The following is a 25,881-nucleotide window of genomic DNA, read 5'->3' as shown; positions in this document are numbered from 1 at the left end:
ATGGAGCCTGCGGGCAGCGGCCGCCCTCTTCCCGGCCTGCCCCGCGCGGCACCATGGAGGCGGCGGCTGTGCTGCGCGTCCAGAGGAAGCGCGGCGGTCCCGAGCCGGCCGGGGCGCTGCTGCTCGCCTGCAAGCGGCCCCGCACCGAGCCCGGCGGGGCCCCAGAGGTGGAGAAGAGCCTCTTCAAGCTGGTGGCCACCGTCTCCTCTAAGGTAGAGGCGCAGCTGATGCAAGGGACTCTGGCGGGCTCCCTTAGTGGGACGGCTGCTGCGAGGAGCTGCGCCTGCCTTCGGTGTGGGAGGGCTGGGGTCGTGCCTCAGGGCAGGGGTCTGTCAGCTCGGTGTGCTGGGGCTCAGCTACGCAACATTAGCGACCCACGGCCTTTTGCTGTTTTTTTCTTGGAGCTGTTTTTCACAGGTGAGGGTGTAAAGGATGTTGTGGTTTGAAGTTAGGACCGTCAGTCTTTTTGAGGCAGGTGTTTTTGTTTGAAGAGTTCTTCTATACCATAAAGTATATGTATCCTTAAATAATATAAGAACAGCCTTACAGTTTGCAAATATTTTGTACCTTCTTCCTGTATCTGGAGAACAGGATGGCAGTTTCATTACTTGAAGCAATAGGAGTGACTTGAATGTTGTTACGAACACTAGCACTGCAGTTCTCAATTAGGATGTGCCAGCAATAGTCGCTGATCGCCTCCAGTGAGGGGCACGAGGGGTATGCCTTACTGTGTTGACCATGTCATTGTTTCTATTCCTCCTCCTTGTTCCTCTACCCAGAACGAGCCGGTTCAGAAGTATGTTCAAGAAGTTATCACTCGAGACAGAGCAGTGCAAAGTCTGCGGCCCTCCTTAGGAAGCACTCAGCGGATCGTTCAGGAGCTCCGTTCTTCCAAGGAAGCGAAGAGGAAGGAAAATCGTTACCGTGTAATAGCCAGCCATCGACCCAATGCTAGCGGAGCCAATGCACCTGCCGCAGATGGTAAGGCGTCGACTGACGGTGACAGATCAGACTCTGAAGCAACAGAAGATGCTTCGCAAAAGGAAACGAGTGCTGTTGATGAGAGTTCAGACTGTGGTGGGAAATTCCAGCTGTTTGATATTGTACAAGAAGACGAGGTGATAGAAGACCCCAGTGCAACTGCAGCAAACCCACAGGTCAGCAGATAAGCTTAAGTGTACTTGGAGTACTTTTATGTCACTGTTGACTGGTACATGTGGGTAAACTGACAGCTGTGGAAGTTTTTTTGCATCGTAAGTATTCCAGTGTTTAACAGGAGCTTTAACTAGGTATTTGTAAGTTGGAATAGTTAATACATTGTACAAGAAACAACTTCTGTGAGGACCCTGACGTGCAGTAATGTTGAAAAAGCCGTATGGAGTTGGCCTCTACAGGAAAGACTTGTAATACTGTTTTTTCTGCACCCTGTTCAGATGCATTAATGCTCATATTCATCTGTTAAGTAGATTGATGAGTGGTTTTTTTTATTTATTCTTCTGTACTTGCTAGAAAAGAAAGAACACTAATTCAATGTCTTCTCATCCACCCAGATGCCTAGGAATGTCACTTGTAGGCAAGATTCACCAAAGGAAAAAATAGCTTTGAGTGTCCCCTTCTTGTGATTAGTATCCCCTTCTTGTAATTCCAATATACTTTTTTTTTTTTAGTATATGTTGTTATATAGTATAACAACAAATACAAATAGTATAATATAATATCAAATAATAATAATATAATATAAATAATATAATAACAAATAGTATAATATGTTTTAGTATATGTTGTTTCTAGCAGCATTCCAGGTCTTTGACAGGCTTGTTAGCCCATTTTCATCAGTATCATGAGTTAAGTATGTCTTTGATTGGAGGAATATCTAGCTCAATATCTACAATGGCTTCAAGTATGCAGAAGCTCTGCCTTCTATGTAAGGTTTCCCTGCATACAGAATACTAAGAAGATTTTGTATTTAAAAAACTCATAACTATACAGAAAAGGAGATAAAAGGGCTGTGTGTGCATTCTTTAGTAGTTGTTTCACTGTATGTAAGTGAAGGATGGTTGCTTGACTTATGCAGCCCATCACAGCTCTGAGAAAAACACAAATGCTTTGTTTTAAAGCAGAAAATATTCTGGTGACCCAGTGCAGAACCAGTTATTATCCTTTAGCATTTCTTGTAGATCATTTTAGAGCTTTGCTGTCAAACTTCTGTATGAATTCTTGCTTTTTATAAAGCCAGAGTAAGTAGTTCAAATAGACACTTGAGATTTGTTAGTTGAACTGTTATCTATCACTCTGCTGTTCAGAAAACCACACACAAAATTGAGTAGCATCAGAGCTTTGCTCTTACTCTTTTAGAGCTAGCAGTAAGTGTTGAAAGGAAGAAGAAAAGCTTTCTCTTTGATTCTGTAAGTATTTGGAAGTGAATGAAAGGTCGGTCTGTAGCTCCTCCTCAGAAATACTTTAGTTCAGGGGATACCACTGTGGTTTGGCAAAAAATATTCTGAAAAAGCTCTAACAGAGAAAAAATGGCAGCAAAAATTAGCCTGCGTAGACTTTCAAACACAGGTCGCTAAAGCAAAGATAATGCAAATGATTTGTTAGGAAGAAGAAGACATGAATAAATTTCTTCTGTTTTAATGAGGAGATAAAGGAAATAAAAGGCGTATCTGAAGGGCCTGTCAGTCTTTTCCTGTTGATTTGTCACATCTTCATTATTTCTTCCATGGACTTGCATTGTGTCAGTGCTGCTGTATGCACACCTTTCCTGCAGTGTTGCAAGCGTAATGCTCTACAAAGCACAGGCTATCCTAAAACATGTCTTTTCAACCCACACATCTTCAGAAGCGGATTAACAGTTGTACAGGATTATTCATGTTACTTCAGTAGTTTCTGATGAACTTGTCCCCATTTTTCCTGTTACCTGAAATGAGGCATAGCTGCACAGTACTACAGTAATTGGAAATTTCTTCGGGGTCCTTCTGTTTTAAATTGCTAATGTTCCAAATATCAGTGTTCCAATGGGAAAATGTTTCGGTATAAGATTTCAGAATGTCATCCTTAGCTAGCTGTTGGCTACTGTTACACACACAAAAGAAAAATATATTTAAAAATAATAATAGTAATTTTGGCTATAATTAAGATTTTGTGTTTGGCTTCAGGGGAAATCTGCTTTTCTTCCAGCAGAAAAGTGGTGATCCAGATGTGATTCTTTGCAATGCAGTAGAGATGATCCGTGAGCGTTTAACTGTTTCTGAAGATGATAAAAAAGTGGAACACCGTGAGAAAGAAGATGAGTACGTTTATGACATCTACTGCATGGAAACATCAGTTCCTGTCTGGATCCATAATATCCTCTCTGTACAGCCTTATAAAGAAGAATATGAACTGGTAAGGGTGTGAAAAACAGACCCTTCTTAAGTAGAAAGGCTGTGAATACATGTACTTAAGAGTCCTACGACAAAAAGTTGCTGTGTCAACAAAGATAGTTTGAGATGCTACGCTTATGCTCAGTGACTTCTGTGGTAGGGTTTCTGTAATTGCCACTTCTGTGCTCATTCACGTTACTGTTGACAAGCAAATTATAATATGACAATGAAAACTGAAGGGTACTAAGAAGAATTCAGCAGGATTCAAAGCGACAAATTTTGACATGGAAACAAACTTAAGTAATTCACATCTCATTTGTAAGTAGGAGGCAGTAATTGGTGTGTAGTTGGAGATACATTTGGCTGGGAAAAGGAGCAAGGGAAGACGTTTTCAATTTTTGAGGACCTGACTTTATAATCTTAATACAAGCTATTTTCTTGTGATAAAGAAATGTCCTTCAATGACTGGAGTTAATTAGTTAAATATAAGCTTTATTTTTTCAATTCATGGATACTGTAATCAGACTTGCATATCAGGAACCTGCAGCTGCTTTTTCTTGACCTATTAAAGAACTGTTGAAGTGAGCAGGAATAACTTAGACATTAAGTTTAGCATTTAAATGCTGAAACAGAACACTGAAATGCATGACTTAACTGACTTTTCACCTAAAGCAGATTGCCACTGCAACACATTTTTCTAGTGTGCTTTGTGCAACTGTTGAATAATTGCTTGCAATAGATAAGTATCTCCTGGCTCTTTATAATTGTTGTAGAGGTAGATGAAAAACTGCTCACTTCAAAGTAGCTGTACTAATAATGAATGTTGTGTTCTGTGTTGATGTGCAGGTAGATGATGATCATGTTCCAGGGGAAATATATGAAGACGAAGATGATGAAAACGATGAAAATAACTGGCGTAATGATTATCCTGATGAAGATGAATTCTTAGCAGAGGAAGATGATGATGGAGAAAAAGGTATGCCTGTCTTAAATATTATTTGGATACTGAAGGAAGACTGTAGGGGGAGCTGAGGTGAACAGTTAAATTGTTCCATTGTGTTTTGCAGAGCTAACATGTAAGATAGTACCTGGCTTTAAAACATACAAATTTTACTTTTCTGGCTGCACAGGATTTAAGATCAGAGGTTTTTGCAGGCTCTTTTTTTTATAAACAGAGATTTATCTTTCTTGGAACTACAACGGATCTTGGTGTTTTTGCAGTCAGAATTAAGAAGTCCACTTCAGGCTGCTGCAATTGCAAAGGATTGCTTATTTTGAGAAGGAGCAGATGACTTGGTTCCACATGCTTGCGGAATGGTCTCTGCTTTCTTAACTCCCCATTGCAACACACAAGTAGATTTCAAATCTCACCTAATGCACATTAATACAAAGTTTGAACAACTTCTGTATTACTCAAGAAGTTCCATTAGCCTGATAAACCTAATCGTCGAACTGAAACCAAGAAATAACATAAATGTGTTGATGCACTTTTCTTTAGAGTCTGAAGACAGCTCCAGTGATGAGGACCAATGTTACAGACGAAGAACATGGAGCAAATACCGTCAGGAAGTCCTACAGGAATTTGGATACGATGAGATCCAGGATGTGGATTCTGACTAATTGCATTTCATCTTCCAAAAAAAGGCTCAGAACTGTTACAGTAGGACTGAAAATCCAGACAGTTGCTGATGGCTATTCATAAACATTTTGAAGGGAAAAAAAAACACCTGGGAAAGCGCTTTCTGCTAGAAGTTGTGCTCATTGGGACAGTAGGAAACCAGTCTTTACGTAGATGAGCTAAATTTTTGTGTGGGTGGCTTTAAGGTAACATCTTGAAACAACTGCTGACTGGCATGGTTCACCCTGATGCTTGCTGTCTAGGTATGACTATTAGATTCTAAAAGCTTTTTTTTTTAACTATCTGAGCTGTCACCAATGTTCAGTCAACGTCAGCTGGTAGATATTAAATAAGTGGGTATAAATATGGACATTTGATAATACAAACTTTCTTTCCAAGCAGAAGATACTACATGATTTAAAATAGATTGTTCCACCAATGCTGCGATGCTTGGGTTGTGACAGGAAGGAAGCCTTCCTGTCATGACTAATCATGAGGATATGAACAGATCTGCCATGAGGGCACGTAGGGGTGCCAGAAAAGGCACTCTCTCCTAGTGCTTTCTACTGTACTTGTTCCTACATTTCAAGTAACCTTATTTACTTGAGCATGCAAAATGCCTTTGACTGTCCATTTTATTGCTGGATCTCTCAAAAAAATTCCAGTAACCAGAGTAGAAAAATATATGTGCATTTGGATTGTAAAATAAAGAATCTTTGACTAAGTTTTCTTCACGCATTTAAAGATCAGGGAAGTTGGTTCAGCTGAAGCAATATTAGCATTGGAACGGGTTGATCTTTCTTTAACTTTGCACAGGTCTTATTTTCTGTAAGCTGTTTTTTGACTCCTTATACTGACCGATGTTGTAATGTTGCCTAGCAGAATCAACACCTCTCAAGCTTTTGGTTTTTACCTTTGTCAGAGAAACAGACTGCAGATTTTTTTTAGTCTGGATAGCTGAATTTTTATGTTGACTTCTTAGCATACCTGCTCCTGCTCTGTAATAAATCTGAGACTATTTCTTACCTTAAGCATACATCTACTTAAATTAGATGATTGACAAAACCTCTATCTTACTCCATTATCTTTGCTTCTAGCAAGAAGTTATAGGAATTGTGTTTGCCCTTTTTTTCAGCATTACATTGTCTTAGTGCCTTTGGAGAGGGAAAGCCTCCCACCATCCCTTCTTTGGAGACAAGTAAATTGTCTGGCTTCTGAATTTTAATACACAGAACAAGCGAAAGCTAAGCCACAGCAACTACCAAAGCCTACCAAAACTGTACTGAGTGCCATGTTCTGTTGTGTAACAATTATTGAAAATGCAGGTATTGTCATTCCTTGTTGATGTGTGAAGAATTAAAGCCTGCAAGAGTTCTTACTATCTTACACTGCTTCCAGGCGTAGTTAAACTTCCTTCAAGTCCAGAAGAAAGCGGGGAACTGAATGCTAGTCTCTTTTTGTCTGGTTTAAGTCACTGGAAAGGTACAGCTTGTTTCCTTTGTTAGATACTTTGCTTTTGCTATACTGCAGATGTCAGCTGATAACCTGGTACCATCACCTTTGTAATTTTACATGCAGAGTGTATAAAAATGTAACTTGTCCATCTGGCTGATCTTTAAATATTTGAGGACTCTTACACTACTGAATCTCTCCTCCAGTATTGTGAGTCACTTCTGCAAGAAGGATCCCCCAGACCTGACAGTTACCCATTGAGGCACTGAAACTATTTCAGCACCCTCCTACTTAAGTCTGTAATAAATGGCTAATAGCATGTTGGATTAACATCAGTCATGAGCTGTAGGTTGCAGCAGGAACTTTAAGGTCAATTAATTCTGGATGGTGATTTCAAGGTAATGGAGGCAAGTGTTTTTTTTTTTCTTGTCAGGAAGAAATGACTATTAACCTATGCCCCAACCCTAGCCTGTTAAAGCTATGCTGCCCCCTGGACAGATGTCTCAACTTAGTTACTGTGAATTAACTCTAATTATATGCAAGGCTAAGAAGCTGCAGTAGAATAGCTGAATGCTAATATTAAATAGCAAGAAGTCCTTACATGTTTATGTTCCAACTGTGCACAAATCCTCAGCTCACATTTAACAATTAAATTCCAACACTGCTTCATGAGCGTAGCTCAAGACTCCATTTTGTGTCAGTTTTTAACATCTTCTGCAACTTGCAATTATCTGCAGATTTTTGTTCAAGATAACCCTGGTCAAGAAGTCAGTACAAGATTTCAAATATTCTGTTATTCAAGTGAATGATGCAAACATGCAGCACTTAAAGCATGCATGGATTCAGCCATAATCTTGTGATTATGAGATTTAGTTCACCTTAAATGCACACATTTACTAAATGCCCTACGTTAAACTAAGCTCGGCTGAGATCAACGTTCTGAATTAAGTTAAAAATCCAAGGAATGTTTTTGAAGCTGAGTATTTTCTTGCTTTGTTGGCCAAAGAGGCTGGCTTCAAGTTACCTCTTGCTACACTAAAATTCAGTATCAAAGCATCCAGCTGTTAGCATTACAGCTTTGGAATTACAAATACTACTAATTAGCATCAGTCCATATGGCACTACTATTTATTCCTGGTTTTATTCTTATTTTTTCTCCCTGCTACTTAGCTTTCAGGATAGAAGTGCTGCCATGGATCATTACTTCTGCTGAAGAAGAAAAAGTGGTTTGTTCTATGAGTTTATGGATGTCGTTTTCTAGTAAAAAAACAAATTCAGAACGGAAAGCTGCCTGTTGAAGAAATACTGCTGTGTGTTCACTGAAACAGTTGACAAACAAATGCTTACAAGCTTCAGACTGAACATTTTAATTTTTGAAACTTCATGTAACCTGTCAGAAGATGACCAAGCACTAATGAGACAGCAGGAAAGAATTAGCGCATAATCATTAAATCCTAAATCAAATCTTCAGTGCCAGGAAACCTGTATGTTGTGAAAGGTGTTTTGTTGATTAAATCCTTGCCAGAGACCCATACCACATTTCCATGAAGCATATAGAAATAATACGTTCCTCTTCAAGGGAGAAAGTCTTTAAATAATGTAGCATAACTTTATTGATTTTTCTGCTACTAATGACAAATTATGTGGGTTGTTGTGACCAGTTGTCTTCTGGGATAAGAACTGAGATAGCACAGCAAATCATTTCATGCAAACAACCATCAGAATTAAGTTGGAAATGGCCTTCAGTCTTTTGACTCAAAGTGGTTTTCAGCTTAACTTAAAAATGCATTACTGGCTGGTTCTGCAGACAGCTGATTTGATCCATTAGCTCTTACCATTTTACTACCAATTCTGAAGAAAATTCAGAATGAACAGTATTGACATATAGCTTGTATGCTTGAAATGAGCAGGTAATAATTATCTATTGAAAACAGGCCCTGAAAATATGCCACAGTTGAGGATGACGACGACGACGACATGAGGACAAGATCTATGCAGGAATCCAATTGCAAGTAAGTACACTTTCAGTATTTCTGAAAGACCACTGGAAACGGTTTTCACATTTTCTCCAGTTCCATTTTCTTCCCTTTCTTGTTGTAATTGCTTTAGCCTCCCTCCTGTTCTTGTTATGGCTTTGAGATTTTAGTTAGATTTGATTTCTAGTTTCTTTTCTTCAGTTGTGTCCATCTCTGTTAAAACACAGCAACAGAGCAGCTGCATGTTTCGCGTGACTGTACCTGTATAGGAAATCAAAGATAAATCAGAAGAATAACCACCTCCCTCAACTTACACAAAATATATCTGACTAACAAAAGTTAATTGTCAAGACTGCTGGCTCACTTCTATTACGGGAAACACTAACCAGAAAAATTAACACAGAAAATATTTTCCACTCAGTATTTTTAAACAATGTTTAAAGCTGTTCTGGCGATTTTGTTGATCTCTTGCCTAGGGTGTTTTTCCTCCCAAACATTCTGCCAAATAACTGAAGTAGAATCATTTTTCTCCGTAACTAAGAGTGTAAAATCGGTAGAATAAAAAAATAAAACCACAAGAACTTGACATAGCACACAGTAGTGACAATATTACTGTGTATTTATATATTCACTAACTGCTGCAGCACCACATCCTGTTGCATTCTAAGATTATGCTATAAATCTTCGTTTCCACGTCCCTTGACAGGGTTTTCTCAGCAATGATGACAACAGTGCACTGCTGGAGAGAAATGTATAATTTAACTGCAGACACTCAATGGAAGGAAAATTCAACCTGTGACTGACATAAGATCTAAATTCAAACAGCTGATTCAGTACAGTAAGACAGCTCACTTGCATTGCCAAGAATGCCTGACCCTTTTACAAAGATCAACCTTGGTTAAGAAAAAGACTTTTCATCTGCTAGTTTAGAGAGAAATGTAGAAAAAATTAGGACGAAATCTGTAGAAAGCAAGTAGTATTTTAAATATATAGTGAATAAAAATCGGGTGCATAGGCATATATAAAATCAGTATGTCCTTCCACTGGGTCTTCCTGGGATACAGTTAATAGTCTTCACAGCAGCCCATATGGTGCAAGTGCTTTGGATGCGTGGCTAAATAGTGTTGGTGACAACCAGTTAGTTTTCTCACTTTTGTTCTTCCTATCCTTTCCCCCATCTTGCTGGGGGTGGAGAGGTAGGGAGCGAGCAAGCGGCTCTGTGGGTGCTTAGCTGCTGCTGCAGTGCTCAGTCCACCACAACCCTTTCCACCAAAAACCAGAATCATTTTATTTTCAGCTTTTTTTTTAAACAACATCTACATCTTCAGACAGACTTACCTAAAATCTTGGTGATAAATTGAGGTCTTCTTGATGCAGGTAAATAGACTCCCAAGAAAAAGACTGGAATTCCAGATAAAGCGATGGCAATTCCAATCAATGAATTTATGGTGTCGCTATAGAGTGGCACTACCACCAGAAATACTGAACATATACAGAATATTATCGGGAAAGCCACACTCAGCTGGAGAAAGAAAAAGAACAGAACGTTACTGAGATACTAGTTTTCTACAATTGCATATATTCTGGTGAGAATTACAGTCTCTTCTCTCTGAACCCCAATTTGTGAAATTATCTGCTCTTTTTCTTATGCATCTGGCTATTTAGATCTGTAAGAATAGTAGAATTATTCTTCAGTAGAACTGCTACTAAAAATTACAAGACCATTGAAATTTGGTAGGTCTGCTGTGTTGAAAGAAACTGTAGCAGAATGAAGTGTTTTTAGACAAATCCAATTAATCTCAGGAAACACGAATGACATTTTCACAAAGCTTATCCACTTAAAGTCAGAGAAAGCGATAAGAGGATCAGATACTGAACTGAAACACCATCAGAGCTAAATGTGGTCTACTGTAATAGAATTAACTTAAGCATTCCTAACTTCAGATTTCTAAAAAAAAAAAAAAAGGTTTGCTACTATGTTAACCTATTGAGCTCTCTAGTTGACAGAGAGCTGACTAAACTCACATTTTAAAAAAAAAAAAAAGGAATATGCTATTACAGTACTTACTTCTTCTCATCTAGTACACAAACTAGCTTTCATGGGACACCATGGAATGGAAGCCATGTTTTATGTCCTTATCAATTTGTAAGCTTCAGGAATAGCATGCATGGTCCAGATTTCAGATAGTACTTTTTTCTTTTTAATTGTAGGGAAGAAGGATTTTAAAGAATTCTGTATTAAGTAAATTTTACCTTAAGAGGTCTGGGTCGGTCTGGTTCCTTCCAGCGTAGATATAATTGGCCAGCAATAGACAGACCAACAAAAAACCAGTAACTGAAACTGAAGTAATTAATAAGCTTGAAGACATCTTCCACAGCCAGGTAAATAAGGGTCATAGCACACTGTCAGAAAAGAACATGACTGAGATGAACAACAGAATTTTGAAATTTACTGTTTATGTGGCTTTTTTCATTACAGTGACACCATCTTTCACTCCTTGGTGTTAGGCAAAAAGTTATGCCAATCTCAAAATTCACTCTCTCAGAACTCACCCTGATAATAGTAAATCTGAAGTTCTCTCTCATGTTATCAACTAAACAATTATTTCCACTGTAGAGATTTACTGATACTTCCCATGGAGACAGTAGTACAAGCATAATGCTTCTTACAATTTGGCAATAACTAAAGGAAATTATGTCTTACTTAGGTCTTTAACAATTCTTCAACATCCATTAGGGGTTTGTATCAGTATGTAAGCTTATATAATAGCTGGATTTTTACTATTCATAGTGCCACCATACTCATTTTATTTAGCATACAGAAGCCATATACAGATTTTATGAATTGTTTTAGTCTGTATTTAGCTCAGAGGAAACAGAAGTCTGCTAACAGATCTTATACAACAGTAGCCCAATAGAATAATTCAATCATCTTAATTCAGTTTCAACTTTCTTTATCGTTAGGAGTGTAGCAGGTTGTTTTCACAGTTGGGTTTTCATGAATTCAGCCAACGAAACTCTTTGGAGACTGTTCCTATGTTTTAAACAGAATTTCCTCTACTACCTCCTTCCAGCCTCTTTAAAGTTTTCCTTTAAATAATTCATATAGTCACATCTGGACAGCCTAAAAGAAAAGCAAAAATAACTTACATTGAAAAGCAGTGCTGGCACAGGTGTGAACCTCTCTATGTGGATCATAGACAACAGATCAGGAAGGTGACCTTCTCGAGATCCTACAAAAAATAGCCTGAAAAAAACAAATTGCAAATCAGACATTGAGGCCACAGGTAAGAGAGAATTCATTAAAAAAAAAAAAATAAAAAAAACACTACTTGTCAGAATAACTGTTTATATCACTGAATTTTGATCCTTTAAACTAGAACATGGATTCGAGACTTTGTAAAGATATACTTTACTACAACCATTTAAAAGATATATAAGCTTTTAGAAACATACTGTTAACAACTATTCTTTAGAAAACAGTCCTATGGGCAAAATAGAAAACTTCTACAGCAACTGAAATACATTTCTATCATTATAAAAAAAAATCTAAAAGCTAGCACTGAAAACATTGCAGCTTTCAATGACAGTTTTCAACAGTTTCAAGTTTTCAACCACAACCAGAAGAAACTGCCATATGCTCAAAGAACAAGTACTTACAATTTTGTTATCAACTGTAACTTGTTCTATATTGCCTAGTTCACCAGATCATGTTCATGTTTGTTCTCAGTAGAGACATTGTGCATACATTCAATGGACAGGAAGCATGGCTGAATAAATCTACTTATAATTTCCAGTAGTCAGGTCCATAATCAATGCTCAGAGGAAAGGTTCTATACCGTATTCTGATTTTTTTTTTTTGACTGAAGCTTAATAGCAACAGCTTTTAAAACTTTGTACTTGGAGAAAAAAAGCTTACGATTCACAATTAAGTTCAAACTTAGTTCAAAACAAGAACTTGCTATAATTATTGTATCAACTAAAATGGACGATAACTCAATCCAAACAATCAGAAGGCATGAAGACTCACCTGACAGACAATGTTCATTTTATCTTTAATTGTACTTTGCATACAGCTAGGACAGTTTTGGGGAAGTAAGGCAGTGTTTAGGGTGAGGTTTATTTAAACAAGGAGGTTTATTTTGATCTATTATTTTAGTGTGGCTATTTGTTATAGGTTCGGATACAAAAGTGCTTTTACCACTCTCCTAACAGATGACCATAATACTAACACCTAAGTACACTTATGAACAATTTTTAAACAGGAAGATACCTTGATGATGCTAGAATTGAAGCATTAAGTCCACCGAAACAAGAAAAGGCTACAGCAATGGGAATTGTCCAACTGAAGATGCCAAATACCTCGTCAGCAAATGTCTAATGAAAGGAAAAAAAAAAAACACACATGAAAATAACTGGAAAAAAGCTTATGCAAAACAATGACATCAAAACTTTTGTAGTAAGTTTGCATGGAAAAATTAAAACATAGTGGGGATATGCAGCACAAAGCAGCACACAGCATTTCTAATTATTTATTGATTCTAAACAAGAGCAGGCTTCTAAACCCAAGTGCCTAGACTCACATTTTCTGCTCACAAAATAATTCTCACAAAAGACAAAGTGTTTTTAGAATTTTCTCACCAATCCTATTACATTTCATTACGTATAACATAGTATGTTACACTTGAATTCATAAATATTGACTACAGAGACTAAAGGATAAAAATATGATTACATATCCAAAAAGGAAGTGCCGTAATGCAGATGATAACCACAGCCACTATCACACCCACCATTTATGGACACTACACTAGCAATGTATTTTATTTTCCTTCTTTTCCAATTCCCTAAGCAAATCCTTTTTGCCCGTTAGCTCCACCAGCAGAGCCTCTGGGCTCTAGCCTCACAACACGGCAACTGACAGAGGAAGCGTTTTTTTCAGGCAGTCATTTGCTAGTGTTCCTAGGCAATACTGTACACGTACACCAGCTGTGGCGTGACCTCCCATGACAGAGTTCTGAAAACAAGAAGTCAGGAGCCTCAATGTTTCACAGCAAGGGGTAAGAGTCATTGAATACCATTAATTGTTTAAAAATGCAAATGGATAATAATTTGCAAGGTACTGGTCAATTCTGTTCAGCTTCCTGCGTAGAAAAAAAATGGACACACTCTTAGAATACCAAGTAAAATGTTTGAAAAAAATAAATCAAGAAGTTTTAGTACCTGAAGACTGACACCTATTCACAAACCCATCTCAGTCTGAGCATTGTACCTTTTCCAAGTTTCAAGTTAAGCAGAAATCTGCCTGTGCTGCATTCAGAGGATGCTGGCAGAAGCCTTCCTGTCCCAATCCTACCTACTAACACTTGTTACTTCCACGATTTCTTTTACTGATGTAAACTAACAGTCATGGTAGCACAAGAATCAGGTCTGCATTAGCACAAAATTGTTATTTATAGAAACAGAAAGTATTACTTGTGTGTAAGTGGTATCCAAAGAAACTACAAAAATTTTGTTACAAAGATTTTGTGGGTATTACAGTATACAAAATAAACATTTTTCATCTCAACGGCTAGCAATCATCTAAATGTTCTATGGACCCTCCTCTAAATCACTTTCTTAGCTTTCTCTTGCTTCACCATTTTCAAGATAATCAAACATAAAAAGCATCTAAGCTCTTTCAGCTTTCCATAGGTCTGTCTTTTCTACTACAAAATCTTTAAATCAGTTTTCAATACCCTAATATTTTGAACCACCTCCCCCTTGACTTCCCCTTTTAACTACCAGTCTTAATCATAACTTTTATGAACTATGAAGTTCAATCAAAGTGGATTAACATTCAGAGCTGGCCCTTGTTTGTAGAATATAAAGCTGGCCTTAACAGTGGTCAAATTTTGATTTAACTACTCCAGGATGAAGATCACCAAAAGCAGTGCATTATGCTCTATTTTCTGAAATTTTTGTAGGTTCAATAAAGCCTACATGAATTTCAATTGCTTTTTTCAGGAAATGAGTGATTGATTTTTATGAGGCAAAACCCTGCATATAGTTTCAATCTTTAAATCATAAAACGTGGAAAATTTTAGTGACAGAATACAAAGCTTGGCTGGTTTCCCGTTCTGGGTTGACAAAGTACTTTGTTCAGCACATCATCCAGGATAAGGCTCAGTATCCAACTGGGCTTAGCTGTACAACATAATCCATGTTAAAAAGCAGAATTTATTGCATCCTTTTGTGTAAGTTAGTTGAGCCTGAGCAACAGCAGATGGGATTTCCTGATGCTAAGGTACAGAGCAAAAAAGCGTATAATTACTTCAATTACTTCAAACTTACAACCTTGCTAAAAGGTTCAGAGTTAACACATCAACTCTGTTAGTCACCCTGATTCTTACTAAACTGCCTCTTCTAAGCTCTTTCTTTCTACACGTTAGTAAAGGTTCCTGCAAAATGAAGTATCAACACAGGGTGGGGAGAAAAATGCGCATACACAAACACCCACATTAGTTATAAAAATTAATAGGAGAGAAGTATAAAAACTAAACCATGTAAAATTCTGTTTTGTGTTTAAGCAGAATATCAATTTGGCAAAAAAGAGCATGCCATAAGAAATGTGTTTTATGTACCATGGATGGTCCATTTTCAGTCCATTAAAACTGAAAAAGCAACTAATAATTTACATTATTGTATATAAAAAAATTTTGCTGCCCAAGAATATTTGCCAGAACTCACAGTGCTTCTTTAAGATCTTTATCACATCTAAATGCAGCTCTGAGGAAACTCATCACCCAAAGCAGAATACAATTTGTAATGACCCAGGGAAAGAATTATGACTTTTCCAGAAAAAGTAAAAGCGAAGACATGATGAAAGTTCTAGAAGACAACTGTTACAAATTTTAAAAGATGATTTAAGCCTGGAGTGTCTCATTTCCAAAGCCAAACAGCAAGTGAAATTAGACACCAAACTTAAAACTCTCAGAGGATTTCTTTACAAATGCAAAGCTATGATACAGAACTCACTGAACAAGAAGTTAGAGAATTAAGATGTTTAGTAAGGTTTCTTAAACAATAAGCATTTAGATAAGTAATATTAACAGCTCAAAGTTATAGAAGAGAAGGGAAATGTAAGGATTTAATCTTTTGCTGCAAGATGCAAATTAGCTAGCATGTCATTTGGAGAATCTTCTTCCCCATAAGGCAGGTTTGTTTGTTTTCTGTAACCATTTTCCAATTCCTTTTGAAACATCTAATAATGGGCCCGTGTGGAATGCCAGATGTGAAATTAACTCAACGTCCATTTCCATCCTATCACGTATATCTAAGATACGCTAATGTTGTTCCACACATCCTGAAAAACAGAAATAGTCACATGAGCAGTAAAATACAGAAAGAGTTAAGGCAAAGCCATGGTATCACTTCCACAAATTACGTACAGATGAAGATGTTATAAATTCAATGTATTCTGGATGCAGGCTTGTGACTCTAAGATGTGTAACGCTACTGATCCTGCTCAAAGACTAAATAATTCATTTTCCTAAATCTCTACCGCTCAGCCCTTTGAAAGACAGAGTAACCTAGTAAGAGCCTTTACCAAACACTGTCATTTCTGGTGTACTTTCTAATGCTGTAGTCAGGATTCCTGAGAGAGCAAAGGGTGCAGCATTAACTTCAAGAGCTTAACTTTACCCTAGGTAAGATACAGCATAAGAGTATTTTAATTTGGAATGATCTATTAAGTTCAGCTTGGTAGACCTGTCTGCAAAATGATCTTTCAGCAAAACAAAGTTAACAGTTGAAAGGTACCTGAAGTTCAGTTAAACTTTCTAGTGACATTACCTAGCTTCATATGACAAGTATTGACCCAAAGCCTTTGTGCAAGTGTTTTCTGACAGGGTTTCACCCTCGCTTCCAAAGTAAAAAATAAAAAATCAGCCAGGTTCTTGTATTACTATTAAGACAAAAAACACACTTTTATCCTTCAGAGTACATATTAGTAAATCCTCCAAAACTCTCATTTTGACAGATGTCAAGAAATGTCTTCTCCAAGGCTATGCTATAATATTTCTTTTGCAGGAAGTGTTACTGAAGTGTAAGTAAAAGTGGCCACAATAAGCATTCAAGTGTGCATGTGTCAGAGGGTTATCTAGCATAAGAAAGAAGGGCAGAGGAAAAATACAAAAAGCAAGTCAAGTTATCAGGCATATACCTCGTGCACTGTACCAAGAGAAAATAAAAGGGGAGGGAGAAGAGTTAGTGGCTGCCTTCTGCTCAAAGTGTAATTGTACAACCACGAATCCTCCACAAACAATCTAGACCTGGGCTCTGACCTGAGCACCTGACCAATTCCACTTTAACTACCACTACTTCTGGGAGCAGTGAAGTGCATTTATAAAAACAAATGAGCTGGCAACAGGGGAAAGAATGGAGCATTTGCAGGGGTATGCGGAGGATGACAGAGGAGCCTACCTGGAGGCAGCTATAGCAGAAGCATTTAGTCCACCATAACAGGAGAAAGCCACCACTAGGGGGATGGATTTCTTCTCAGGTTTCTTCTGAGAAAGTCTAAAGAGCAAGAAGGATTAAGAGATTAAATTGTCATCTCTGCTATAGTCTGTCAAGTCCTGTAGTCCAGACTTGAACTACAACTGCTTCTAATAGCTAGGAAACAGTAAAAGAATTCAGTGGCTTACACAGCACTTGCAATTTTAAGTCCTTTTATGCCCTCCCATCCACTGGACATGTAAGATATACATATATACACGCACACTGTAGAAAGACATGCATGCACCTGGAATCATTTCCCTCCATTCTGATTTATTTCCAAACCGTCAATGGGGAATAGTTACGGAAGAAGTCAGGAGCTTCCAGCCTTGCACTTCTCAGCTGAACTGCCCTCCTTTCTCCACAACTAAATGTTACATTACTCCCAGAAGAAGGATCAAAAACTGAATTACAGCTTTGTTTCAAGACATGAATGACTAATTTAACTACATTTTTGTTTTTGTCCTGGCTTAGTTTGATCTCATGATCACCAGCTGGTACTTTGTGAATATTTGTAAGAACACTTTTTGCTCTTTTAAATGTCCAGGCAACAGTTCTGTATGAATACGTTGAACTAAAGGCAGCAGGAATTATCCCACATGAAGAGCTGCCACAATAAAATACACAGGATACATCTCACACCGAGTAATTCAGGCATACCAGACAATTAGAAAGACCCACATTTATTTTAGGAACCACAAGATGAGAACTCTTTCATCACACTTGCTGCACATAAAAAGTGCACGTAGAGGCACATGAAAAATGTCAGACTACACTGAGAGCATATGGAGCTGCAAGTGATGCTGGCAAAGCAGAAAACCAGTATTGATCAGATGCATAAATGCAAAGAGAAAGTACTGTAATGTGAGCCATAAACTTATACAAAGCTACGCCCAAGATTAGGATGTATTTTGATTAGGAAGGCTTAAAAGTCATCCACAGAGCCTCTTTAAATAGCTCATTTCAAGATCCTATCACACAAGTGAGCTTTTCCAGGTTCAGTTCTACAACATTCTTACCCTGAAGGACATATAAAGTGGTAAAGAGATTATGATATGAGAGCAATCTCACTAGTATTTAGGAAGTGCAATTAATTTCTCTCAAGTTAAAGTATAAATACATTCCTACATAACAAGAAGATCTGTCAGTCTGAACTACAGCCTGTTTTCTCTCTCTCCTTTTTTTTTTTTTTTTTTCCTTTAAGCTTCTCAGGCCTTTAAGGAGCTACTTCCTAAAGGAAACAAAGACAGTAGGATTTATGGCAATCATGGAGATGCACAAGCAAAAAAGCCACTGAGTACATGAAGTTTCTTCCACTGCCACAGATCCCATTTGTCAAGCTACTGTATGACGTCTGTTCAGTTTGACCAAATAAGTTTTAATGTCACATATATTAAAGACTGGAGAAAGGGTGGACATCAACTGGAAACAGAGCCAGAAAACTGTAAAGGCAAAATAGAAAGCAGTGTAAGAAAACTGTTCAGGTCTCCTGTAGTTCTTGTTTCATCTGCCATTCTGTTGATTGATTTACTCAAACAGGCAAAATGATCTCCTTGTATTATTGGCAATGCCTTTTCTTACAGGGAGAAAAGCGTACTAGTGCAGTGCAAAGTCTAACATGAATTCTCTCCATCTTCAGGTCACTCAATCCAATCATATGGTAGCAGAAACCATCACTATTCATTGCATTAATACATCACGTGTACTGGATGTATAAACACGTCTCTTCTGCATGGCCCACGTTAAGAATACCCCTGCCAGCTCCAACAGTAGAAATTTAGTTTGTGTCTTCATGGTAGTGCTGAAGATACTTGACCTAAACCTACTCTGGTGTTCATCCCATTCTGAGCCCTTTTTGTTTGTGCATTTGTTTACTAGCTAGCTGTAGAATAAGGTTTCAACATTTTCCAGACAAAGTCCCTTGCCTTTCTCGTATTGAAAATATTATGCAGCACTCTTCCAAGTTCTGGCTCAACTTTCCAGCTTGACCTCCAAAGCCAGAGAACTTGTACCACACTTGGCAGCAAAGATGCTGCATTGGTAGTGAATTACAGCTAGCTCCAAGAAAAGAAGGCAAATGAATTGTACTAAACAGTCCTTGTCCAAAAGCACCTGCCTGTCTCTAACAAAGAGTTTGTCCATTTTAAAGTACAGAACGTACATTTCATCCAAAGGAACCCTGCTGGGAGGTGCCAGTGCAGCTAGAGAAGGTAGATGTGACACCAACAGGCAAAGACAAGCATATTTCCCTCTTCAGGAAAGAAGCCAGTGACTGGCCAACGAAGAATGACAAGCAATATCCAAAGGTCTAAGAGTAACTTAAGAATTTTTGGCTGAATACAGTTAGAAGTGTTTCATAATTTGTTCAATTATATACAAAAGAAGCATAAAACAGCTAAGACACACAGACTCCCGCATTCTTATATCACTGGAGGGGAGAGCATGCCTAACCAGAGCAAGGCTCTTCTAGAATATGAGTACCCCAGGGTAAATTGGATTCATCAATGCTGGACTCGTAAGATGAAATTCAAAGCTGCTGAAGCAGTCATCTTTATCCCAAATCTACAGACAAAGCTGTACAGCTCCAGGAAAGACGACAGCCAGCTGTGGAGGGCAACCAACTGCTTGCTTCCATCACAAAGCATTTTTAGCTCTTCTGAGCAAAAGTAATCTGCCAAGTATTACCCATCGAATGATTTCAACCAACTAGACAAAAAAAAAAAGAGACATGACCACACACAGGAGGCAGGTAACAAGCTATGCATTAACAGCTAGTATGCTCTTTCCTGCTGGAAGACAAAGTAACCGAAAAAGATCAAGCTGGCTTGTGGAGCCAGCTGCCCTCTTCACAAACACAAGGGCACTCTCAGGTGCAAAAATAGTTGTTCAGGGACAGTGGAAGTTGAAAAAAAATTTTTTTTTTTTTTTGTAAAGTGTTGGTGCTACACGGTAACTGCTTCACACCCATAAAAACTTAACAGCAAGGGTTGCAACGGTTTGCACACAGAAGTAAAAGAGCCATGAGAACTGTAAAACACTGAAGGAATCTATGGGAAAGGAAGTGAGTTTTACATGATCAGCGAATGACTGAAGAGCATTTACAGAACTTCTAAGCTAGCTGTTGCTGCATTACTTCAACTAGTTCAACAAAAAAGCACTTAAGAAACTGAGTTTCTTAGTCCTGACAGCGGGGTTATACAAGAAGTGAAGCTAATACTGAACTGAAGGAAGGACATCAGCACTTCGTTTCACATAAGCCCTTGTTGAGATATCTTTCACCTTTCAGCCACTAAGAAAAACAGTATGCGAGGTGATGTGCAAAAATACACTACTGCTAATATTTCTTTTACTTACAACTTTTCCTCTCCTCACTTGGAAATGGCATGCTGCCCCCCCCAGCCCCTCTTTCCAGCTCAAAGCTACTTGCCTGAAATGAACAGGAGAAAGCCACTCCTTCCCAAAATAGACACCGACAGAGATTAAATTTAGCTGCTGCTTTAGTACACAAAAGGCTCTGAGATGCAGCAACATTACTGCTTTGTTTCCTTAAAAATTCATTATTGTGATTTTCATCTTCTAAGAAATCAATAAGGAAACTACAGCAGTCCCTATCACAAATCGCATTATGTGAGCAGACCAAAGCAGCTCATTTCCATCACGTTAGTTTTTGGGCTGGCTTAATTCTTGTCTCTTCTTCATTCAGATGCTGACCACAGTCTTGTGGTTGAAGTCTTGCAAAGGATTCCACTGAGGATAAAATTCTCTTCCACCCCTCAGAGAAGCTTCTCTTTACCATGAAGATTTTTCAATTTCTGCATTATAGGAGGGTTTTCACATTCAGACTATTACAATCACTACCTTTTTTTTCTTCTCTATTTACTAGAAAACTACAGATGCATTACACAAGTGTTTTCAATTGGACCGTAAGTGCACTTGTGCAGCAACTCTCCTAGTTACTGCCACTTACTGCTTTATGGTTCATGCTGTTCAGCAATCTCAGAGCTAAGGGGAAGTTCCCTTTTAGAACAGGCTAAATTGGAAGGTACGCTCCAAGAGCATACCTACTGTATTTGTCTACTATGTATATATATGTGTATTATATATAATGTGCATGTCAGATCATCAGCATCAAGTGTTGTACTCTACCACAGTCCTTCCAGAGATCCATGTTAATTGCTAACATATTAGTAGATCAAGCTTAAAGTTGGTTTCATAAAACTGGGCAATTAAATTCTTATCAGCAACAAGAAGGATTTTTTAATGAGTCATGTGTTAAGTAATAATCTTCAGCTGAACTTTCACCTTTTCATCCTAAAATAGATATAAGCAGTGGCACTCAGCAAAACGTTGTCTGACAGCTGATATGTCTCGGCAAAAACACCCTTACAGAGAATGTTAGTTAAACTTTTAAGTACAAGTTTTTGACAATCCTGAAATCTAGTGAAAAAGCACAATGTTAGACTTCTAAAGTTGATCATTAAGTTCCATTAAAACTAAAACAAGACATAAATCCCGTAAAAACCCTGGGAATCTCAAGCATTTTCTCATTCACATCCTGGTCAGCCAGTATTACTGCAAGCAGTTAGATTGTCTGAAGATTTATGTCACAGCTAGGCCTTCCTTTACATCCCATTTGAGAGAGAAAGACCTGATCTGTCCAGTTCTGCGTGTTGCAGTTTCATGTAAAATTACAAAGAAATGTATACACACACAAATAAATACATACTCACTTTCAATCCAGAACCATGTCAAATAACTAAGTGAAGTATAGATAAAATCATACAAGATTTGGCTTGGGTTTCACCTGTATAGTATGGTTCAGGCATCCCTGATCCCTTCTTTATCCAGCTACCCATGCCCACTGCAGTGCAACACATGCTGCAGTACATGCTGCAGTACCACCACAAAGACTAGACAGGGCCCAGAGTGAATCATTCCCCCCAAATCCCAAGGTGGACCAGTCTGCCTGATCCCCTTCACCAAATGGCCATGTGCACCTGTGATGAGAACAGCCAGGAGCTGTGGAGTAGGCACAGTGTACTCCTGGGGGATAGGCTGGACTGGAGAATTTCACTGCTGTCAAAGGAAAGTATTTTCCAAGCATGCTAGAAAAAACAATAGTGTATTGCTTTCCAGAAGTCATGACGGAAAACGGACTGGACTTTGTATTGGCTTTTAGTTTTGTCTGGACAAGAATTAAAAATACCACTGTGAGTCATTTGAAGGTAATACACATGGGATACCATAGCCTACAAAAGAAATACATATTCCTGGAGACCCCACTGCATATGCTGATTCAAAATTAAAATATTTTCCATCCTTGTCTTCTTGTGTTTCATTCTGAAGTGTTTTATCAAGCTTTCAACAACACATTATGACAACTTTGCATTTCCATATTTCAGCTAAAAAGAGGCCAAGAATTAAAATGTATTTACTTTCAATACACTTTGAAATAAACGTCTGCATAATTACTTTTGAAATAACAAGTTACAGCTCACATTTACCATACACTATTTTGAAAGCTTACATTGAATACAAATATTTATCTAGTTTGAAAGAAAGTCAAGTAAGTGTTCTTGCTGATTCACCTGCCTAAATACTTGAAAAAAGACTTCCTTGATTGGCTAAGCCAGTTTTTATCATAGCAAACCTTTGTTGGAACAGAATGCAGATTTCCTTCATTTTGATGTATTTAACTCTCTCTGTTCATTGCTTAGTTTCTTGAACTTTAGAAGCCAAATGGAAATCTGAAGGGGAGGAAAGCTACTTCTTTTCCTCCAATTTAAATAACCAGAAAGAAAAGAGATTTTTTGTCTCAAATCTAAAGGATACAGTAATCAGAATCATCCAATTAATTCACTAACTATAGGAAAAAAAAAAGGCACAAAAAACACTTCACTCTTGTTTAATGACTAGCTTTAAGTATAAAACATATTTTGACCAGCTTTTGTTTTAAGAAGCTTATGTATTTTAATTAGATTTGAACTTTCAGTGTATATAAAAAATAATGCATTTTAAAATACTACAAGTTGTTGGAGTTAATATATTGTTGGGAAGACTGATTTAAGTTGCTGAATAGGGAACAAAAAAAGCTAAATTTTGTCATGGCTAAGATGCAACACATCTCTCTATAGATATGCATCACACCAATGACTACCTCAACAGAACACTGAACTTTTTAAATGCTGTAGCATGAAGGAACAGATTAAACTATTACACACTAATAAGTCTAATTTATAATCAGCTCTAAGAGCACAAGTCTAGTTAGCTTCTTTGCATAATACATTAAAAAGTCATATCCGTGCTATTTTAATAACTCTGATCATACATTATTATTTTATATAATTTCATTAGCTACTTTTCTATTTAAGATTAAATTATTCATGGTGAGTCTTTCTGTTCTTCTGTATTTGGTGAAGTACTGTAAGAAATTAAGGATTTTTTCCGGTTTTGTTCATCTTTGAGGAACACATGAAATATACCTCTAAAATGTAAAAAGTGAGTAATATAGCAAAATGCTACACACTCAACTTACCACTGCCACAGCATCACTAGAAAGAACAGCTCGAACATCCAGCACTGTATAGTAAGCAACATTGGTCATGATGTAGATAACAGTCACAATTGGCATAGACACTGCAATGGCCAGCGGCAAGTTCCTGTAAAACAAGTAAGAAAAGAAAACCCACAAACCAGGAAAAAAAGAAAATCCATTAATAATAGAACTGCCTTATTTACTTGCATCCTTTATCTTAGAGATGAAAAGTATGAAGACAGAACAAAGATTTCAAAATAGGTATCTCTGGAAGGCTTTGGTTTCTTCCAAAACTGGAAATTCTAATACAGAATACCAGAAAAAAATAGAAATCTATTGCAATAACTCTAAACCTAAGTTATCTGTAAAAGGGGATTCTATACAAATGCTCTTCAAGGCCCTGTCTTCAGAGTTTCCAGATCAGTGACTATTGCCTTCCGATTCACATGCCTTAAATTATTTCCTATACTGTTAATCACTGTAGCAACACAGAACCCAAAGGCTCAGAGCTTCGAGCCTCTGCCCTTATTCTCCCTGGAGAATGCTGCTGTTGTTCTACCAGGGAGATCTAAATCAGAGTAAAACCCTGATTCATCTCATCTGCGCTCATCACAGCAGAAAACAAATGAATCGGGATGCTTACTATTGGTGCACAGGTACATCGTTTAGCAGTGGACTTGCAGTGTTTGGTGAATGGTTAGAGTTAATGATCTTGAAGGTCTTTTCCGACCTGCAGAAGGCTGAGATCCAAAATTGCTGCAGTGTTGTGAATCTACAACATCTGTGGCATATCTTTCTAGACATGTTTGCTAGTAACACAAAAAAATCTAGAGTAATCTGAAAACACCGCAAAACAAACTTTAGCTGTAAATAGGTAAGATTTAACTCAAAGTTGGCAGTTTATAAATCGCAGGCAAATCTCTGAGAACATCCATGTACTTCCTGAGAAATTAGAGTTCTTGAAGGAATACACTAAACTTTTGCTTAAATTTGTTTGAATTTCTCTTCCAAAAAGCTATCCTGTCTCTTCCTGACGTGCAGCTCTGCACACCCACTCCTTCCTGTATTAAAAACCACTTCCCTTTCTTTTGAAACTGGCTCTTGCTAGCTTCATGCGACAGCTTCAGTTTGTGTGGGATGGGTTGGGGTGATTCTTTCGTACTTTCTCTGTGCCTCTCATGTTTTGTTTGGTTTTGTTGGTTTTAAATACCTCTATCATGCCCCCCCCCCCCCCCCCCCCGCCCCATTAATCTCTTTCCCAGGCTGAAGATCACTGCCTATTCAGTTTTTCCTCATGGAAAAGCCATCCAATTTTTCTGTCACCACCTATCACCACCACCATCACCCCCAACGAATAAACCAGTAAATTTGTAATAGGGAGTTCTGGCCAATTTCAAATTTAACCTGTGGATTACAGCTTTGACAGGACAAGCATGAGGAGACTATGGATCAATCGGAAAAAATGGGATTTTTGGAAATATTTCCACCGAAGTCTGGAATATCTCATTATTCCCAAAAATGCAAGGGTAACATAGAAAGCTGGAATTTGAACTTCACTGTTACCAAGAATGAAGGTTGTGTAAGGAACTAATGCCTATAAATAGCAAATGGGAAAGGGAAGCCCTTTCTGCAGGGAAAACAAACAAGCAATCAAGCAAACATTTTAAGGACTAAATGACTGATAAAAACAACACATACAAACAACACATACGTATCTTCTGAATACAACAAGTACAACAAACCTTTACAAGGCAATCAGAGGGAACACCATCAACCTGAAATTCAGTCTAACTAAAAATTGCTATTTCTGGAGTGAAGAATACTTATCTGAATTTTATCTTTTTAATAGACAACTGTACTGGTTAAATAAATGTATAGCACAGAAGAAAATGCAAAAGCCAAATCATATGGGAGAATTAAAAAAAACTCTCTTCCATCCTTTATCTTTCTCTTGTAGCAATCTGAGCTGTTGCTTATAATAGGAAGCAAAAATAATCAAATGGGATTCTATTTTTAACATAAAGGTGTCTGCTTACAGACTCACTACTGAAGAAGATAAGTGTAGTCAGTCACACTTTTACAGCATAAATTCATGGAAAAGATAACATTCTTAAATATGACATCGGAGTTATCGCACAGATAAGCACTGCACGGACTACAGTTATGGAACTGCTACACTGCAATATTAACACCTTTTGCAATGGGTAGTACGCAATGGCTTGAACTGAAAGCTTATAGAACACTGAACATGGCATCCTGCCATCAGCTAGACTCATCTATTCTTACAACTTTTTTTAATCTCTTAATGGAGTTTAAAGCTATTAATTCTTGACCAGTGATTGTTCATGGCCTTGCCATCTGAGTATGGAGTACTTTTAATTATTTCTGTGTAGTTTC

General features: G+C 37.7%; 2 protein-coding genes across 8 annotated transcripts in view; one reads left to right on the top strand and one right to left on the bottom strand.

Annotated features, from left to right (window-relative positions):
• Positions 1-23: 23 nt before the first annotated feature.
• On the top strand, positions 24-19,857 carry SLC7A6OS (solute carrier family 7 member 6 opposite strand). Of its 3 annotated transcripts, XM_040570805.1 has the most exons (7): positions 24-212; positions 780-1,157; positions 3,181-3,387; positions 4,212-4,341; positions 4,864-4,986; positions 18,797-18,806; positions 19,846-19,857. In XM_040570805.1, the coding sequence occupies exons 1-5, from the start codon at positions 54-56 to the stop codon at positions 4,983-4,985; spliced, it is 996 nt and encodes a 331-aa protein (XP_040426739.1). In that variant the 5' UTR covers positions 24-53; the 3' UTR covers position 4,986; positions 18,797-18,806; positions 19,846-19,857. The 3 variants fall into 3 exon arrangements, with proteins under 3 accessions (XP_040426739.1, XP_040426740.1, XP_040426737.1); XM_040570806.1 differs by lacking the exons at positions 18,797-18,806; positions 19,846-19,857 and having other exon boundaries at positions 3,184-3,387; positions 4,864-7,107; XM_040570803.1 differs by lacking the exons at positions 18,797-18,806; positions 19,846-19,857 and having other exon boundaries at positions 4,864-7,107.
• SLC7A6 (solute carrier family 7 member 6) overlaps positions 7,785-25,881 on the bottom strand; it is a 30,234-nt gene continuing 12,137 nt past the window's right edge. For all 5 annotated transcript variants that reach the window (XM_040570800.1, XM_040570799.1, XM_040570798.1 and 2 more), the window contains 6 exons: positions 23,485-23,608; positions 12,685-12,788; positions 11,562-11,658; positions 10,665-10,814; positions 9,750-9,933; positions 7,785-8,672 (listed from right to left, as the gene is read on the bottom strand). In XM_040570800.1, coding sequence (XP_040426734.1) covers positions 8,578-8,672; positions 9,750-9,933; positions 10,665-10,814; positions 11,562-11,658; positions 12,685-12,788; positions 23,485-23,608 — 754 coding nt within the window. In that variant the 3' untranslated portion in view covers positions 7,785-8,577. The remainder of the gene's footprint in view (positions 8,673-9,749; positions 9,934-10,664; positions 10,815-11,561; positions 11,659-12,684; positions 12,789-23,484; positions 23,609-25,881) is intronic.

This window comes from Cygnus olor, chromosome 12, assembly GCF_009769625.2.
Source record: "Cygnus olor isolate bCygOlo1 chromosome 12, bCygOlo1.pri.v2, whole genome shotgun sequence".
In the NCBI taxonomy this organism is placed as follows: Eukaryota; Metazoa; Chordata; class Aves; order Anseriformes; family Anatidae; genus Cygnus; species Cygnus olor.
Note: the sequence above shows the minus strand (reverse complement) of the source record. Positions and strands in the feature narration are given on the sequence as shown.

Bases quoted from the DNA above. Each gene is read 5' to 3' on its own strand.
- SLC7A6OS (XM_040570805.1), top strand. From the start codon at position 54: ATGGAGGCGGCGGCTGTGCTGCGCGTCCAGAGGAAGCGCGGCGGTCCC. The intron at 213-779 runs GTAGAGGCGCAG...TCCTCTACCCAG, and splicing joins TGGCCACCGTCTCCTCTAAG to AACGAGCCGGTTCAGAAGTA. The intron at 3,388-4,211 runs GTAAGGGTGTGA...GTTGATGTGCAG, and splicing joins ATAAAGAAGAATATGAACTG to GTAGATGATGATCATGTTCC.